Genomic DNA, 19880 nt, shown 5'->3' with positions numbered 1-19880 from the left:
TTTGCATCCAGCTCCAATACTGGGCATTGATGATGTAAAGCTTCCTTTAGTTCTGCCTCCTCAAATGCTCAGGTATAGATTACCCTGGATAAATGCCATACTTCAAATCCCACAAATCTGGCACAAATATCAAGCGCACACACAAAAATGTTCAGTGACTATATTTTACTTGTAAGAAAATGTTCATAGAGAATTACAAAGCAGTTTAGTAAAAAGAAATTAAGTTTGAATTCCATTATTAAACTGATTATGATCCATTGCAAAAAAGTTTGACAAATTATATAACAGCTATAATTCAAGTTCCTACATTAAAAAAAGCAATTTGTTACAAGTGAAATCAATGTAAACATAACTGAATGATTTGTAATACTAGCAGATACAGAAATTGATTCAAGTATGATTTTGGCAATGTTGCTGTATTCCGAAGGTTTCAGTATCAAAACAAAACCAACAGAATACCAGATATAATCCATTCACCAAGTTCAGGATTCATCAATCAACAGAACCCACCTCGTTCCATTTATTTCCCTCCTTACTAGTTTTCTCCTCATCCAAAGGCACTAACAGTTGAAGTATGTTCTCAATAGGTACTTTCTTTCTCCTCCAAGCAAGTCCAGACTGTGTATTGGTAAACTATGTAATCATAAAAGGGGAAGGGGAGGGAGAATCATTGCACTGATCTTTATCCAATGTCTGCAAAAATGCTGAATAGCAATCTGTAATAAAAAGTATTACCATGACTCTATCCCAACCAATTGCAATGCTCTATTGCCAAACTGTAAAAAATCAGATGTGGGATCTTCCTGCTCTATGTCACTTCATTCTTGGAATTAGAACAAACAATACAGGAGTCCCCAAACTCATCTGTTCTACGCACAGGGACCAGAAGCCATAATATTATAGCTACGTCAGTTGGATTAATTCCTCATAGTTAAGAGAGTTTGATTGTGTAGTATATTAATAGATGCTGTATGTTAAAGCCAGTATTTTTGCATTGTTAGCATTGATCACTTCCAAGTGAGATACAGAATTAGTTAGATGCAAGGTAAAGTTTGCTATACACTACCCCATCATGTATTCATAAGTTAGGTTTTACACAGTTTAAGCAGAGTTTGAATAAACCATCTTATGAATAGGCTTAATATACCTTAATACCACAGGAAAGGACCCCTTCATTAGTGCAATAGTTCAATTTTTTCACATCTTGAGTGAGATCACCTCTTAAGTGCAAAACTACTGTGAACAAAACCCGAAAACAATAAAGCATTATTGCAGTAGTGTACACTTGATTACAGAGCAAGTCACTCCGTTAATAAGCAATCCCATGACAATAAAGCTGAGAAACTTTTTTTTAAAAAAGTTTGAGAAATTAAGGGAACAGGTGCTTCTCTCCTTTAGCCCCTAGTAATAGTTGGTCTGACAAATGGAAGAAACACTACTCGTTACCAAATCTTTACTAAATTTCTCCCTTCACTGCTACATGTTAAATTCTTGAGAGAAGCAATGTATTAAATGAGGATATAATTACACAAGTTCCAGTTGTCCGCTGGTACCCTGTTCAAGTAGCCATTCCCATCTGGTGACCATAGACACAGGAAAATGTCTGCAAGGATGCTCTGCTTGCCCTCTGTAACTCTGCAGAAGAGCCATGGAAACCATAGAAAAACAGCATGAACTGTCTATCCAGGGCTCTGCCACGCTTCCAAAATTACAATGAATGAGCAGAGCACACATGCACTCGAGTATTTGTTGACTATTTGGCTGGGATGGGATGTTCAGCCTGGTCCTCAAGCATGTACTAACCAGCAGGAATCACTGGAAAGCTGTCAGGACTGGGAACCCTGGTTGACTTTCCCCTCTTTAACAGGACACTGAAGCTAAATGAGGTAGCCTACCATTGCCATGGCCAAGATCAGCTGAAACGTTATTATCCATCCATTTTCTTGCAACCTATAATTAAAAAGGGTTTCTTCCTCAATTACAACTTGCACATATTGAACAGCATGTGGCCATTTTGAATGAATAAATGGTAGCTTTCATACGCACAAAGATTCAAATTGTTTTAAGAATGTTAAATACAGGCTTTGCTTAATCCCCCAGACTTTATCTATATACACATAAATTTAGCTAATTGGAATTATTCTAAGCAATGAAGGGAACTAAAGCCAGATTTGCTGTCTGTGATAGTTTTGAGTTGGTTCAAGTACTTCCTCAGACATTAGCTAATCTAGTGTTGATGGAAACAACTCAGATAATCAGTTAGTGTTATAGTCACAGAACAAAATACATATACCAGTCACAAGAAAGAAAAATGTCTGGATTCTTTTGCAAGCCTGCACTGTAATGAATGTAACTGTTTCAAAGATAAATCCTATATTGAGAAATCTTGCCCCATTTAGATCAAAACATGAAAATATGAAGAGTCACACAAAAAACTACAGAGCCAGAAGTAACAACTCTTGGTTGAACTGAAAATGATTTCCTCTCCCAGTTCAACACTTTTGAAAAAACAGCATCAATTTATCATAGTCATAAAAATATAAATGAATTACTAGGTACATTTAACAGAATAACATCCCCCTTTCAGCCTGGAAGTCAGGAATGAAATACACAATTGCACTTAAGTCCTTCATTTGTGAGTTATCTTTTGTACACTGGGATGGGATTGGAAAGAGAAAGGATCTGCTCCTTTTAAAAAAAAAAGGAAACTGCCTTGGAAGGTTAACAGCCAGCATAATGCAGGTACAACAGGTGTATAAGCTGAACAACTTCCCACATCACCCTGTACTCCACAGTTTGACAAGGATCATGGGCTTACAAGCCATTGCTATTCAAGGACATAAAACTAAGAGTATAAAGTGGAAAGGCACTTGAGCTGCTTCCCCCAACCTCTTCCTTGGTGAACAGGAAAAGATGATATTGTCACAGTCTATAAGTAGCCATCAACCCAAAGCATAAAGGAGGTAAATACACAAGAGTTGGAAACCAACTAGGTTTGATGGCAGCCATTGAAAGTACAGATATTACAGAAGCAAAAGATTTCTAACAGTCGACTATAAACAGGACATTATAGCAGTAGTGCAACAGATCATCCAGGATGATGTTTTTGACACAAATTCCTTTAAAATATTGATTAGAATAGGCCACATTCTGGATCGCAAAGTACATTTAAAAAGACCCTAGAATTTACCCCTGCTTTTTGTAAGGTCGCAGACTTCTCCCCAGTAGGACAAACTTCAGCTGTGATAAATGGTCAATTCAAACAACAGCAAGATGGTCTCATCTGAACTAAATGGAGCATTTATCTCTAATATAAAAATGAGAAGCCACATCTATAATATTCTTGGTCAGAGAAATTTAGATTATTAGTTCTGCTCAAATCTATGAACCTCCAAACCCTGAGGTTTTCCACTGGTTAAATAAAATGCAGCTCCAGCATTAAAATGTGACTCCCAGTGCAATGAATTATGGGCCCAGCCTCTATTTTTTATATATGTAATCAACACACTCCTATAACATTTACAGGAAACTTGAGAAGCCAGCAGCAAATTAACAAGCAACATTCGGTGATGAGTGAAAGAATTTACTGGTAACACACCAGTATTATTACCAAGATTTCAGTGAAGCAAAATGGATGTGTGCGTGAAATCTTCATGCTGGGCCCTTTTGAACGGTGATTTAAAAAGAACTAGCAGTACAATTACAAATTTTATTCTGGATAATCTGGCTGAGGTTAAATAGAACATTTTGGATTGGGGGTGAAGTGGTGCTGATTACTTGGTGGCAGCAATTTGAGGTGAGCATCACAAAGAGTTTTGGCAACACTTTAAATCGGTTTCAGTGTAATTTTTCTTTTAAGTACAATAAAAAAGGTTAACTGATAATACTGCAAATACTACAAAAGTGACAACATTAAAGGGTCACTTGATATTGAATTTCATAACAAAAACGTCTGCACAACACAAAAAAGCAGGTGTATAGCAGAACCAATTTCTTTGCACAGAAAATGGCATCTAATGACTCAGCAGGAACAAGGATCTTTTCACAAAAATAGAATTATTTTTCAAACTGTTAGAGACATGCAGGGATCTCAAAACTAGCAAATGCATAAAAAGCACTAGGAGATTGATCCCTGATGGACAATGCACTAAATGCTGTGGCTGAACCTTAGGTTTCAAAATTTTATTTGTCATGTTCTTGGGTTATCACCATTCACTAGTTATGAGGCCAGACGTAAAATTGCTTCCCCGTCAACAAGGCCCTTTAATCAATGACCAGTGAAACATTTGAGCGTGGCAGATTCCCAATAAGGAAATGAACAGTATTTTTGGAAAGGATGCTTAGATTGGCATCCACAGTTTTTGCCTGGAAATTTTTCATAAGCGAAATGGAGTTACTAAACACATATTTGTTGAAATGTTTTCCCAGAATCTGTATGTACCTACTAGGTTTTTTATGTCCCAGGATTCTCTACAGTTATTTCAAAATTTATTGTTTATTCTGAACAATTAGAAAAATTCAGTTTACGACTTTACAAAATACCCCTAAGTTCCAATTCCACAATTTTGTTCTCAAAATATATTATCTTCATTACTTACCTTAAACAATTTACTTAACCCTAGTGTTCCTACTGCACCGAAGCATGTGCATTCTCTGTACGATTACTGTAGGCACCTGAAATTATTCAGCCCAATCAGATGGAAGAATTTTTTGAAATGCAGGAGAGAAAATGCAGGCCCTGCTTTAATGATTCCATGATTCAGGTTTAGGGGCACAAAATTTATTGCTGTAAAACTTCATTAACCAGCTCAAGAACAATTTAATGTTGATACCTTAATGTTATTGCAGTTTCTGGACAAGTGGATTTATTTTCTTGCAAACAGTAAGTGAATTAAATGCAGGAATATGAGCCACAATCATGTCTCCTGGTTTTGAACATGCCTCAACAGCACTCAAACTTGGATTCTAACCAACTGACCAGAATGATTGCAGATTGTCAACCTTTGGTGGCCATATCAAAGAAGATACCCATATCTTTCATGCCATGGATCACAAAAGTAGTGGTGATGCAGAGCCCTGTTCTAGGACAGTTCCAGTTAGTCCATTTATGACCAAAATGAAAAATATCAACCTTGCAGACAGCAGTATTTAAAAAATGACTTGAGTACTAATTATAATTAGATGCTTCACTTATTATAATTAAATTAAGCATTTAGGTCTCACCATCACTTTCTAAAAAAAATCCAAAACCAAACTAAAATTTTCCTTAAAGTTTTCACTACTTCACCTCCCCCAAGAGAGGTACTGTCCCTGAATTACGCTCAAAAAACTGGAATAATTCATTATTGTTGTACAAGATAACATGCAACAATATGAAGTTCCTATCCACTGAAAGCTTCACCTTCCTACCAGTTGGCATCAGTTATATATTTTCTCTATCTTCTAATTCCAACCAGTATGCTCCTGCTCAGCTGTAGTGCTGCTCCATGAGCCTTGCATATTTAAATGTTAACTCTCCACTTCAGTTCTGATTCCCACTGCAGGTTTTAAATCTCCCTTCCATATATTTACCTTGCTGTGCTCACAGGTTTAAAAACAGCAGTGGGAGCCTGGATTCAAGTCAGAATTTTAGAACATTATAATTTAAATAACAACCAGAGGAAAGCACTAGCTGATATAAATAAACTGATATGGTGCTGCTGCTGGGTCCTCTGTTTTTGAAAGAATTGCTCCACTAGGAGCAAAAAAAACCCTGCATACCCTCCCCCTCCAGCACCAGAGACCCAAGTTTCTAGTCATACACAAACTACAGGAACATTTAAACAATTGTGAGGAGCAAATCTAAGTAAGTGAACTGTAAATAAAAGCAAAATACTGCAGATGGAGGAAATCTGAAATAAAAACAAAGTGCTGGAAATATTCAGCAGGTCTGGCAGCATCTGTGTAGACAGAAACAGTTAACGTTTCTTCGAAAGGTCACAGACCTGAAACATCAGTATCTGTGGAGCAAGAAACAGAGTTGCCAGATCTGCTGAGTACTTCCAGCACTTTCTGTTTTTATGAGTGAACTGTGAATATTCCCAAAGGTCTACATGATTAAATTTGTTTAGGGTTAATATAGTCACCACCTACATTAATATAGCAGTTCAAAATTCAAACACTGCACAATTACCACTGGTGATCCTGCAGAAAATCAGGAATTTTTTGTTGCACACCGTTCAACAGTGTCAAGATTAGAGAGTTACTATTGTTCACAAAATGATGAAATTACAAACAGAACTACTAATTCAAAGGCGGGAAGATGCTGCAGCCTGAAACTGGGATAAGTAATTTTATTTCAAAAATACTTCATGTTTCAAAGCAACCTAGAAATTAAAAGCAACACCACATGCTATTTGTTAGCATTCTTTCACACCAACTAAGACAAGCTATGCCTGCAATTCAAGGGTCCTTCAACCTCATTAAAGGAGGAATTTTTAAGTCATCCCTTCACTAACCCAGCATAATGTTCTATCTGCAATAGGCCATAAGAGTCATTATTATAGCTGATTCTTCATTTCAAGACTGTCACTACGGACTAATCCACAGCATCCAGAAATATATAATTTGTTGCCTGAATATCAGATCCTATGTATACATAATCTTGGCTCAATAACAGCTGCCTCCCCAACCACTAAATTAACCCATAATTAAGAATTCTCCTCTCAAATTCCAAGGGCTAATTACAAACTCTTCCACCTCTCCTACCAAACTTCACGAACCTACAGCACCGCAAAGGAACATTGCAATGTGGTTTCAATCTTTTAAGCCCTTACTCCCACATTCCTCTTCATCACTAGCATTGTTCTCTTCAGACAGGCCGCTTTCATCAATATTTTCCAGCGAGTCTGCGTGCTGGATTGAGAGTTCAGCAAGGCTCATGGTCGGCAGATTATTCTGTTCTGGGTACAGCCAGGGTTTGAAGTCTGGCCTGTTCTTCTGTTTCCATTCTGGGTACTTCAGACACACTTTGTGAAGTCTCTTCAGAACCTGAAGCACACACAAATGGAGAATGTTCCTTAATAGGGTCACATTAACATCTGAACCACTCATCAGCACCTTGGCATTCTAGACCATCTCCAAAACATGGAAATGGTGGATATAGAATGTGGTTAGAGTATTGGGCAAACCGAGAGAGATTGCTAAACAGTTCCAGTGCACGGAAGTCAATGTTGCACACCCTCTACAAGACATGACAGTAAATATGTGTATTTAAAAAGCGTTTGACAGTGGCCAGTCAGGTTACCCTGCATATTGGGAATGAGAGCACAATGCTTTCTGTTTTTAGCAAGTACAATTTTGTTTTTTTTTTATATACCATCATTTTCAATTGAACAGATGTTGGTTTATTAAAAAGACTGATTCATAATCAATTCCAGAATATAGTCCCAGGTAATTAATACTTACTTTTGGAGCCAGATACTGAGAAGCTTTGTTGACAACCCACTTTGGCAGAGACCCTGAAAGAATAAACAAAAATTGTTGGATGAGGTGTAGCTCAAGGCTGTGAACTCTTTTCAGAGTCGCAACACAAATTGTTAATCTCCTTTCTCTTGTTCCTCCCAAAGCTCAAAATACATATTAAATTCCTCAGAGAAAAACCTGAAACCATAGCCACGATGAAAACACTGTTGAAGGTTATAAGCAAGGGCAATGTCTGTTTTTCATGAACAAATGGGTGGAATCCCAAGTTAATTAAAAAAAAAGAGTAAACCAGTAAAAATCCTGGAACCTAAGGTAATAAAAACAGAAACACAACCATTATCATTACATTAGAAGGATGGTCAGTTGTATTTTCAACTGTACTTTTCAAGATGCCAATTAGGAAATCCCTTTACAAAATACCCAGTCACCAACACCAACCCTGTGCCCCCACCCCGACCACCACTTTCTAGGACCATGACCTCACAGTTCTACAGCCTTCCCCAGTGGTGATTGGATATCCCCGAGTACCTCTCCTTTCCCCCACTCTCAACTCCTGTCGACATGACAACCAACATCTTTCCCATCACTGTTCATCCCTCCCTGAAAAAACTCTGATCACTGCATGTTTTGTTGGTAGCAACCTGTAACCTCCCTCTCAGTACTCATATCAAGAAAACTTCTTCCCCAATGTCCCTCACCCTGCTGCCACCTTCCCAGCAATGTCACAGCTCAACTGTCCCCCACAGACAACTGCCAGACCTAGTATCCCCTTTCCCAGTGGTCTCACATCCCAAAAGACCCTCGGACTCCATCTACAGCCCAGAACTCTCCTCAGTGCTACCACACCCTGACCGCCTCTCTCACTTCAATTTAGCCTGATAGTCCCTTCCCAGTGCTCCGAAACACCACAACTACCCTCAGCAATGTTCCTATATTGCACATCCTTGTCCAGTATTCTAGGACTCATACACCACCTCAGTTCTCCCACACACAATAATCACTACCGGCAAACACAAGGACCACCCTTCCAAAAATATCAGCGTCCTCTGCAGCTTATAAAATTGCTGCAATACATTCAGAAATGTATAAATTGATGTTTTCAATCATAATAAATCAGAAGCCCTGATAATATGTTTTATATTAAATACAACAAAACATCTATTGAAATGTCTTCGTAACGTTTTATTGGAGGCCTTAGCCTATCCCAAAAGCCTGGCTTGGACTTGATAGGCAGAACTTTCAACTTTAGCAGGAGTGTAAAACAAGTGATATCAGAATGGCCGCTTGTTATACACCTGACTCAAGTGGGTTGGGAACAGTTAGCCAATCCAGTGTGCCCATTTTATGCCCCTACTGATGTTGAAAGTTCTGGCAAATGTTTTTGCTTTGAACTGTGACTCTCTGAACTGAGTCCTAATTTCCTAACATGCATCAGCAGCACTCAATCAGCTATACTGTTGAAATTGTTTTTTTAGAAACTAGCATTTATGGCACTCTGGCTTTTCTTCAAAAAAATTTGAAAAGGACCAATTTCTGAACTTTTATTCAGCTACCAATTAGATTGAGTGTTTTATTTTTAAAAAGAGGCACTGTGTGCGTCAGTGTAAGAAAGAAAATGACAATGTTTTGCTAATATACCTGCTGTGGCTTTCGTTTTGTGTTCTGTCCATTTCAGAAATTTGCATTTACTGAAGAACTGGGGTCATAGAGAGGTGAAACAGACCCTTTCTTTCATTAATTATACTTTAATTTCAGAAACACTTGAATTTGAAGCTAACTGATCAGCTCACCTGTGATGCTGACAGTTAGAAACTGTCAATGCTGATTGCTGACACCAATGAAACAGAGGACTTGATTTTAACCACCAAAATGGGTGGGTTTGGGTTGAATGAGAAGTTAAAATTTTAAAGACTTCAAACCGCCCATTTCTGGTTTAAACGGAGGCGGATCGAGGGGTGAGCGTCCAATCCGGTTTCAGAAGTCAAGTCAATCGGTACAGCTCTTAAGGAGGCTGCGTGCCTCCACTTCACAAGCTTTTTATTTTTAACTAATGTCAGCCAGGTTTCCCATCCCTCAGGAAACCCAGCATGTAAAAAGCATCGGGAAAGGCTGGATCCATAATGTCAGTGCCTTTGCAGCATTGCTCGTGGGACAGAGGGAACAGAAGAGCTTCCCCCAACCCCAATCTCCCCCGTCCCAAAAAGCTTACATGCATCACTCCCATGACTCCATAAATATCAGAGCCAGAGATTCGAATCTCTAACACCTATCAGAGAGAGGAGTCACAGAGAGAAAAAGGCAAGTAGAACAGTAGTTACTTTCTCCATTCTAATTTGATTCTTGTTTTGAGGAAAAAAAGAGGAAGGGAGTTTAGAACGGAGGGGAGGATGAAACCCAGTTGAGGGTGAAGAAGCCTTTAACCTATCACCAATTACCCTTGGATGTAATGAGCAAATGGAAGTGGAGGAGCAAAGGGGATTGTATGACAGGTGTTGAGTGGGTTATTCAGAGGGGAAGAAGAAGAAAAAGGGGCCAGAATAATGATGGAAGCATAGGGGCCGGAATAGTGATGGGAATTGTAGACTGGTGTGATATAATACATCGATGGACGCAATAATTGGATTTTGTTTGAGTGGGAGGGGGTAGAGAAAATTTACAGCACAAAAGGAGGATATTCAATCCGTTGTGTCCGTGCTGGTTGACAAAGAGCCACCCAGCCTAATCCCATCCTCTTGCACTAGGTCCGTAGCACTGCAAGTCACAGCTCTTCAAGTAGACATCCTTGTACTTTTTAAATATGCAAGAGTTTCTGCCTCTACCACACTTTCAGGCAGTGAGTTCTAGGTCCCTACCACCCTCTGGGTGAAAAACAAAACTGAAGGTAAAGAAGGTATTTAAGAACTTGGATTCATTAACTTTGAGAACCAAAGAGTACTTATGGAAATTAAATGGGTGAGTACAGTCCTACGTACTACTTATGTTGAGTAAGGATGGCCTTGATGGACCAAAGGAATTTTCTATTTTCAGCCCATATTTTTAATTTCCTGATTTGCAAAAATTATCTTTTGTGTAAAATGCTTTAGACAGGAAAGTATGATTTAATGAAATCCTAGAATAATAGAGCAGATGGATGCAGAAAGCAAAGTGATTAGGGATCCCACTCTTAACCATTAGTCCACTTTAAAGTAAATAGAATTGAGCTTGCTGTGATAAGCACCAGTTGAATATCCTACCAAAATTCACCTACGCTTACCTGCAAACGTGAGGTATTGTGGAACTATACCCAAAGAAAGGAAACAACACCTTTAGAAAACTGGATTGGATAAAAGAGAAAAATACCAGCTCCGTAAGAAAATAATAGGAGCAGGGGTAGGCTGTTCACTCCTGGAGCCTGCTCCGCCATTCAGTATCACGAATGATGTGCTACGTCAATTCAATTTTCCAGCCCTATCCCTTAGTGCCCAAAAATCTATCAATCTCAGTCTTGGCACCAGATAGAGAAACAAACTACACACAATCTGACATCCACATAAATGTTATAATGTTATTGCTGCCAGTCCTTACCTTTGGGATCTGCCTCAGCCATATACACAAGATTACAACTTTTGGAACCAGTAGATTGGACTTGGTAACCAGTTAGAATGGACACAGCTCTGACTAGATCCTTCTGAGGAGGGTAATTCTGTGAAAACGAATGGAACTATGAGACTGAGTGCCTGGTTGTTGGTCACTGAAATTTACCAAATTAAACTAAATTTTAACATTAATCACAGTAAGACCAGAACATGTGCACTCTTTCATGCAAAATCCTTAAATACCAGCCATTTTCCAACTAGTTCTTCCATCTATTGGGTTAGATAAATTCTTGATAAGCAAGGGGGTGAAGGTTATCAGGGGTAGGTGGAAATGTGGAATAATCAGTCCAGCCATGAACTTATTGAATGACGGAGCAGGCTCAAAAGGCCCAGTGGCCTACTCCTGCGCCTAATTCGTATGTTCATATGTACACATAGCCTATGAGCCACTTAAATGCAAATGGGAAAATAAAAAACACAACATTACAGGTTAGCGGAGGTGTCAATAACCAGGGGGCATAGATTTAAGGAAAGGGGCAGGGGGTTTAGAGGGGATTTGAGGAAAATATTTTTCACCCAGAGGTGGTTGGAATCTGGAACAGACTGCCTGAAGGGGTGGTAGAGGCAGGAACCCACACAATATTTAAGAAGTATTTAGATGAGCACTTGAAACGCCATAGCATACAAGGCTACAGGCCAAGTGCTGAAAAATGGGATTAGAATAGATAGGTGCTTGAGGGCCAGCATGGACACGATGGGCCGAAGGGCCGGTTTCCGTGCTGTATAACTCTATGATATTTATTGAGAATACATACCCTGAAATCCTGTACCTCACTCAGCAGTAATGTTTCAAGTCTGAAGTAATTGGCTCACTTTCACATCTGCTGGCTTAGCAGATAAAGTCCTTAATTCTCTTTCCAAGACCATTCTAACTGCTACCTTTCCTCACCTTCTAAAACATCAAAACTTGCCTATTTGACACCTCACTAAATTTCCTAACTTTATGCACTGTGATTAATGATCTCTCTGTGAAGCACTTTAATATCTCATTAAGCGAAAGGCACTATATAAGTGGATGCTGATAGAATTAAAAGTTTTATAAGTATAAATTATACACACACACATATATATCTTGTTTCCCCACTACCACAATGGAAGTAATGAACCACTTCTGTGGTGTTGAGCCATACAAACCAAAAAGATACCAGGTTCACTCTTCGGTTTGTACAGTTAATTGATAGAGCAACTTGGCTCAATGTGCAACCTCAGCAGCATTGCAATTTCTTACTTCTAGTGACAATTTTTAAAGAATTACACATAACTTGGAGACTCAAAATCCAATTGCAAGGTTCAGACTCATTATCCTCAATGCCAAGAGAGCAACAGGAACATGCTGAATAGCAATGAATCACTGTACACAAGCCCTGTATGCTTTTACAATGTCAAACACTTAAACATAGATACAAAAGCAAAATGCTACAGGTGCTGGAAATCTAAAATAAAAATAGAAAATGCAGGAAATACTCATCAGAACTGTTCTGATGAAAAGTCACAGACCTGAAATGCTAATTCTGTTTCTCTCTCTCCACAGATGCTGCCAGACCTGCTGACTATTTCCAGCATTTTCTGCTTTTGTTACTGAAACACTGGACACTATTTATGAAGAGTATTTAGATTACTTATGTCAATACTGTTAAATCAGATCGTATGCAAGCTTCTTTTACATCACTTTAGTGCATTGATTCCAAGTGTGCCGCCCATTGCATTTCCAGGACAGAGGTTAGGACTACAAATTTGCTGTTGAGTTAAGGCACTCTGTTCCAGGAAATGAAGTGCTGGTAGCTAGCTCTGAGCATTTGCACCATGGGTGTCAGAATATAACACAATCTCAGAGATCATCATCAACCACCAAAACCTAAGAGAGCAGAATTCATTCGACTAACAATGCTCACCCAGTCTGCAACAGAAACCCAGCTTTAAATTTAAAAAACCTGACTGGATGAAATAAACAATTAAGCAATGGGATGCCTTTGATTATGTATGGCGTTATGTCAAGACCCCTACAGTTATTTGCAGTTCCCTTCTCTTTATCGGTGAGAAGATACTGGAAATAGGGTGCAAAGGTCCATACTTACAGGGTGTTTCACAGAATAGTTGATGATCATGTAATTATTATCTGTAACCAGCCAGGACCTCAAAGTAACCACATCTCTGTTTTTCAGAGGACTCGGGCATTTCCCTGGAAGGAGGGGAGAGGGGCAAAATGTAACCACAAAGAACCGATGCAATTTTTTGTTTTTAAAAAGAATTTCACATCACACATCAGCCCTAGTCAAAAGAGTAGCCTGGCAGTCTATTGTCATTACAACTCTGTCAATGTCACACTACACTGTCAATGTGACTACTTGGCTGCAGTTCAATTTTTGGAACAGAAAGTTGTGGATCCAAGTCCCAAAGCAGGATGTGAATTTATAATCTAGGATGATAATCACATGTAGTACTGAGAAAAGAAATTAAATTGAAGTGCTGAGTCCTCTCTCCCTAATCAAGTAGATGTTAAAGATCCCACAGAGTTGAAGAGCAGTTTTTTCTTGTCAAAATTCCTCCTCAATCAGCACCACTAAAAATAAGCAGGTTAGCTAGTTAATCATCCCATTGCTGTTTGAGAGATGTTGCTGGTGCAGAATGACTGCAATGTTTGTCTACATAACAATAACTCCTTTTTAAAACAGAAGTTGTTGTATGAAGCATTTTGAGGGGGTTTTGAAAACATAAGTTGCTGTATAAATAAAAGTTAAAAAAAAAACACACATATGCTACGTCCACGAAAACAACTAGTGGTGCAAATGCTAGATTTCATCCCTTGATAGTATGACTAAAATTAGTAACTCACGCATGGGAAGAGGTCTGAAGGGGCTAAGTCAACAGTTTAAGAGCGTGCAAGACCTTGGAGTCTCATGTTGCCCATGGAATACACAGGACTATCAAATGAAGACAAAACAGATCACCCAAATATTTTCTCCCCCTCAAATTTGTGAATCTCCTGTTTTAAAAAAAAAATTACAGGAATGCGGCTCACTGCCACAGGTCCTCCCTGCAGGTAATAGGTCAGATTTATCAAGGCCATATAAATTTCTGCAGCACATATTAACATTCAATGACCAAAAAGCTTGGACTACAGTTTCACGGGCACCATCTTCCTTTCTGTACCTTGCCCAAAAAGACAAGTGAATCTTGACACGCTGTTCAATAAAGAACAGTATCAATCCTGTCCTCATCTGACATCCACATACTTGCCAGCTTGCAACATCAGATAGTAACTCCTCTCCTCAATCCAGGAGTAGAAAAGCAAACTAGCAACCCAACTGTGGGAATGTAATCTACCTTCTGGTCTCTATGGTTTAATCTCACTCAGCAACACAACACTTTTATAGAAACTGAAACAGCAAACCAAGACAGCAAGAATCAGTCATTTGTCTGGAACTCATGGCATTCCACATGCGAAACAATCTTTTCAATGGTTTCTGTAAAAACCTTAGCTCATTGGTGTGAATTCCCAATGCGTGGATCTTCTTGATATTGGTTTACATTTCCTAATGGGTCATTAGAGTACAGTAAGCCACATGTTCTCCTTCTGTGCTGTAATTTCTACAATTGTAGATTCACTTTTAGAAGTGGGACACAATTCACATGCTTTGTTTAGCGAACCCTCAAATAGACTCACACGAATAATACCCGATGTCTGCATTCACCGTGAGCCGTGCAATGTCAAAAGTCTTGATGACCTGCTTATCCCACTTGCGGCGGTAATCATTATCATGCAGCACATCATACACCGTCTCTGCAGAAACATCTTTAAGTTCAATTCTACACTGAAACAAAAAGAGAAATGAGCTGTTAAAGCCTCACAAGACAGCCAGAAAGAAGGTTTTTTTTTTAAGGATCGCTATTAACACGAAATACAATTTAGCATCCTAAACATGCTGTGCATCAGCAGAAGACACCAGCTCCAAACAGAAAATCCTGGAGCATTGAGTTCTTAACGTAAACCATGACACCAGGAGAAGTTGCTGAACACTTCAGGGAGGTGGGGAAAAGAAAGTGGAGATAAAAATTTCAATTCAAATAGTGAATGAGCATGTGCAGGATAAATAGAAAGAGAAAATGCAGCAAGACCAACCTGAGCAATAGTTTTGTGGTATCTCATTTTTCTTGTGGCTTTCTATTTCTGCCATTTCTAAGAGAGAGGTAGTGGTTACTGGTCACCAAGGCAGTTGCGAAAGCAATCCCATTCAAGGCCATAACTTCAGATTAATTGCAATTGCTAATTAATGATTCCAAATGTTTCAAAGGCAAGACATCAGACTTATTTAAGCTGGAGACTAAACTCAAAAATTACTCCCTGCCTTGAAACTCTAATAAGTGAACTGCTGACTGCAAATGGATGAATTCAGCAATAGCTGCAGAAAAACTGCTCCGTTCCCTAAAGGTCTTAAAGGTTCAGATTCTAACTTTTGGCAGAGGCCTCATGAGATTCCATCATTATCTTACTACACTTTAAAAAAATATATATACAACAGCTGTATTTTACTGTGTTCCCTGTGTCATTGCATCATTCTCTGGCCAAAAAAAGAAGGCATGTGACTAGCACTCAACCTGCTTAAATCTCAAACTGGCTGCCACCTGGTCCTTCCCTACATTGTGCAGGACAGAGTTTTTAAAAAAAATGACATTTGTTTAGTTCACTTATGGCACAGTTCAGATAAGGAACAATGGCTGTGGAAACTACCAGTTTTCTACGGTTCTCTGCAGTACTGGTGCGAGAACTATTCTCTGCTGTTTTCTTTCTCTAAAAGTATGAACTTTGCATGTTACAAAAGTTCTATCTATTTAAGTGCAAAAGAAATGAAATTCACACTCTACACCCAGTGCCGTCAACAGACTTAGTTAGAAAACTGGTACCAACGCACTAAGCGAAATGTTTTCGGTCATCGTTCTAGATACTCTACATTTCACTGTAAAATACCCAATTCATTTGTGACAGGAATCCTGATGAGATCATACTACCAATTTAATGGCGACCTATTTTAATTGCAAATTGTAATGACTAAAAACAATGACTCAGTAGTTACACAACACCTGGCTGGAGGAAGGTGCACAGAATTTAAGAAAATGGAGAACTTAGGATAATAAAAGCAAAATACTGCAGATGCTGGAAATCTGAAATAAAAACAAGAAATGCTGGAACCACTCAGCAGGTCTGGCAGGATCTGTGAAAAGAGAAGCAGAGTTAACGTTTCGGGTCAGTGACCCTTCTTCGGAACTGACAAATATTAGAAAAATCACAGGTTATAAGCAAGTGAGGTGGGGGTGGGGCAAGAGATGACAAAGGAGAAGGTGTAGATTGGACCAGGCCACATAGCTGACCAAAAGGTCATGGAGCAAAGGCAAACAATATGTTAATGGGGTGTTGAAAGACAAAGCATGAGTACAGATTAGGTGTTAATGCACTGAATATTGAACAGCAGCATGTGCAAACCTGAAAAAAAAACAATGAGTAAGCAAACTGAACAAACCAAGATGAAATGAAATAAATGCAAAAAAAAAGATTGTAAAAAACGTAAAAAAGAAAAAAAAAAGAATAACTAAAAATGAAAGTAAAATGGGGGGCTGTCATGCTCTGAAATTATTGAACTCCATGTTCAGACCGGCAAGCTGTAGTGTGCCTAATCAGTAGATGAGATGCTGTTCCTCGAACTTGCGTTGATGTTCACTGGAACACTGCAGCAATCCCAGGACCGAGATGTGAGCATGAGAGCAGGGAGGAGCGTTGAAATGGCAAGCAACCGGAAGCTCAGGGTCCTGCTTGTGGACTGAGCAGAGATGTTCTGCAAAGCGGTCACCCAGTCTGAGCTTGGTCTCCCCACTGTAGAGGAGACCACACTGTGAGCAGCGAATACAGTATACTACATTGAAAGAAGTACAAGTAAATCGCTGCTTCACCTGAAAGGAGTGTTTGGGGCCTGGGATACTGAGGAGAGAGGAGGTAAATGGGCAGGTATTACCCCTCCTGCGATTGCAGGGGAAGGTGCCATGGGATGGGGACGAGGTGGTGGGGGTAATGGAGGAGTGGACCAGGGTGTCGCGGAGGGAACGATCCCTTCGGAATGCTGACAGGGGAAGGGAGGGGGAGATGCGACTAGTAGTGGCATCACGCTGGAGGTGGCGGAAATGGCGGATGATGATCCTTTGGATATGGAGGCTGATGGGGTGGAAAGTGAGGACAAGGGGAACCCTGTCACATTCTGGGAGGGAGGGGAAGGGATGAGGGTAGAGGTGTGGGGAATGGGCCGGACACGGTTGAGGGCCCGGTCAATCACAGTGGGGGGAAATCCTCGGTTGAGGAACAAGGAGGTCATATCAGAAGCACCGTCATGGAAGGTAGCATCATCAGAGCAGATGCGTCGGAGACGGAGAAACTGGGAGAATGGAATGGAGTCCTTACAGGAGGTAGGGTGTGAAGAAGTGTAGTCGAGGTAGCTGTGGGAGTCGGTGGGCTTATAATGGATATTAGTAGACAACCTATCCCCAGAAATGGAGACAGAGAAGTCGAGGAAGGGAAGGGAAGTGTCAGAGATGGACCATGTAAAGGTGAGAGAAGGGTGGAAATTGGAAGCAAAGTTGATAAAGTTTTCCAGTTCGGGGCAGGAGCAGGAAACGGCACTGATACAGTCATCAATGTACCGGAAAAAGAGTTGGGGGAGAACTTAGGATACCCAATGTTACTCCTACCACAGAAAATTCTGAATTCTCAGTCATGCCTCTTAACTCAATCGCAACCCTTTGCAGGTTAAATAAATTACAAATAAAACAACTAAAATACTTCAACATTGAACGTTGATAAAGGATCAATTACTTTGGGAACATTAAGAATTTTGCTATTAGCAATGTGAGTTAGGGATGGCTTTATTGTCTTGACACAAAAGTCAGCTTTCATGCTCAGTTTAAATTAATTCCTTCCGATCTATTCTCTATAGTTTTTGGTCAGCCAGATATCATCCAAAAACCTCACTTGCTAACTGGGGATTTTAAACCTTGGCAACTGAGTGAATACAATCCAAATGCCAAATCAATTTTATCACTGTCATCTTTTAACTGAAGCCATGAAAGGGAGAAGACCCAACAGGCAAGGCTTAACTTTGTCCAACAATTGTGCATTTATAAAGTGTTTTTAACATGGAAAAACTGTCTATGGGCTCAATTTCATATCCCTAGCTGAGACTACAAGTTAAGTTCAAAATCTTGGTGCACTCAGACCCAAACTAAATTGCCTCATATGCAATCCATCGGCAAGAGTACTTTCCCATCATCTCTGAAAGATCAGCCACCTTTGCCACCACTAAAATCCTCCCTCTCACCTTCATCATCCTCACAAATAAACCTCAAACACTTTTCTGGCTAGCATCCCTGCTTTCACCATTGAAAAGCCCCAAATAATCAAAAACACCTCAACCCATATTCTTGTATTGTTGTAGGTGTTGTCTTTCAAAGAGGGTGTCAATCGGAGGCTCTGCGTGCCTGTTCAGGTGGATGTAAAAATCTCATAGCATTATTTGAAGAGGAGCTGAGAATTCTGTGAGTGTGCTGCCAATATACATCCCACAATCACCACCAAGAACAGATTAATTGGTTGTTTATCTAATTTGTTGTTCACGCAATCCTGCTGTGTTTACATCAACAGCCATGTTTGCCTATACTTCAAAAGTAATTAAGTGACTGAAAAGCACTTTGGGATAAACAGAGGATCTGAAATATACAGAGGATCATGAATGCACGTTCTTTCTCAACCACACTAAACTCCACATCCCCATCACTCTGTCCTTGCCAAGCTCCAGCGGTTTCCTTTGTCCCAGAAAATTGACTCGGATTCTTGCCCTCACCTTCAAATCCTTTCATGGCCTTGCCTGCTCTACAATCTCCTTCAGCTCTATTTCCCGATACCAACACTCTGCTCTTCCAGCAGTAGCTCACGTATTGTTTCTTCAACTCCTGTATTGACGGCCAGGCTTTCAGTCAATCAGTTCCTACCACTGGAACTCTTCCCTCAGCATCTCCGCATTACCACCTCCTTCCTTACCCTCATAAGCCTCACCAAATTCCTTTTCTATGGATGTGCTTTTTTTCCCTTCTGCTTGGTGTCACGTTCTTACCCACCACTCCACTCTCTGACATCTTTCTGTATGAAATGAGCACTATATAAATATAAATTGTATTAGTTGCTTGCATATTTAGCTTAAATTTGGCCTACAAGTTGAATCTTCAGACATATTTTTAAATGGCCATTGTGGAACAAATTGGAAAATTTTAAACATCCAATGTGACAGACATGCAAATTGTATACCAGAAATTAGGAAGTACCTTTCTAAGTTCTGGGGATCCTTTGTAAAGATGTAGTTCATCAAAACTTCATTTAATAGGAAAAACAGACTGAATTGCAGAACTAAATAGTCAAAACCCCAGTTAAAATCCTGCAATACCATATAATGTTCCAGATCCATAAACCTGCGCGCTGGGATATTGGTGTATTAGGGAAGGTTCAAAGAAGTGCAATAAGGATGATTTCAGGCTCTAATTTTAGAGTGACCCAGTAGTGAAATTGAGAGGGAAGGGAAATATATGATTCAAGCATCTTAAATGGCAACAAGCACAGATATCAGTGTATAAACAGACCATGTGAGACTGTGAACATAGATCTGGAGGACAGAAGTACAAAAATCAACAATCCTCAAATGAGATTCGGTGGTATCTCCTGCCACAGCATTTTTGAACCAAAAGATCTTT

General features: G+C 39.6%; 1 protein-coding gene across 1 annotated transcript in view; it reads right to left on the bottom strand.

Annotated features, from left to right (window-relative positions):
* Positions 1–212: 212 nt before the first annotated feature.
* The window catches only part of LOC137377627 (START domain-containing protein 10-like), a 35637-nt gene continuing 15969 nt past the window's right edge, over positions 213–19880 (bottom strand). The window contains exons 2-6 of the mRNA XM_068047478.1: positions 14764–14911; positions 13175–13278; positions 11029–11146; positions 7447–7499; positions 213–7029 (exon numbers count right to left, since the gene is read on the bottom strand). Of these exons, the coding sequence (XP_067903579.1) occupies positions 6796–7029; positions 7447–7499; positions 11029–11146; positions 13175–13278; positions 14764–14911 (657 nt within the window). The 3' untranslated portion in view covers positions 213–6795. The remainder of the gene's footprint in view (positions 7030–7446; positions 7500–11028; positions 11147–13174; positions 13279–14763; positions 14912–19880) is intronic.

This window comes from Heterodontus francisci, chromosome 15 (assembly GCF_036365525.1).
Source record: "Heterodontus francisci isolate sHetFra1 chromosome 15, sHetFra1.hap1, whole genome shotgun sequence".
NCBI lineage: Eukaryota > Metazoa > Chordata > Chondrichthyes > Heterodontiformes > Heterodontidae > Heterodontus > Heterodontus francisci.
This window is presented reverse-complemented; position numbering and strand designations above follow the sequence as displayed.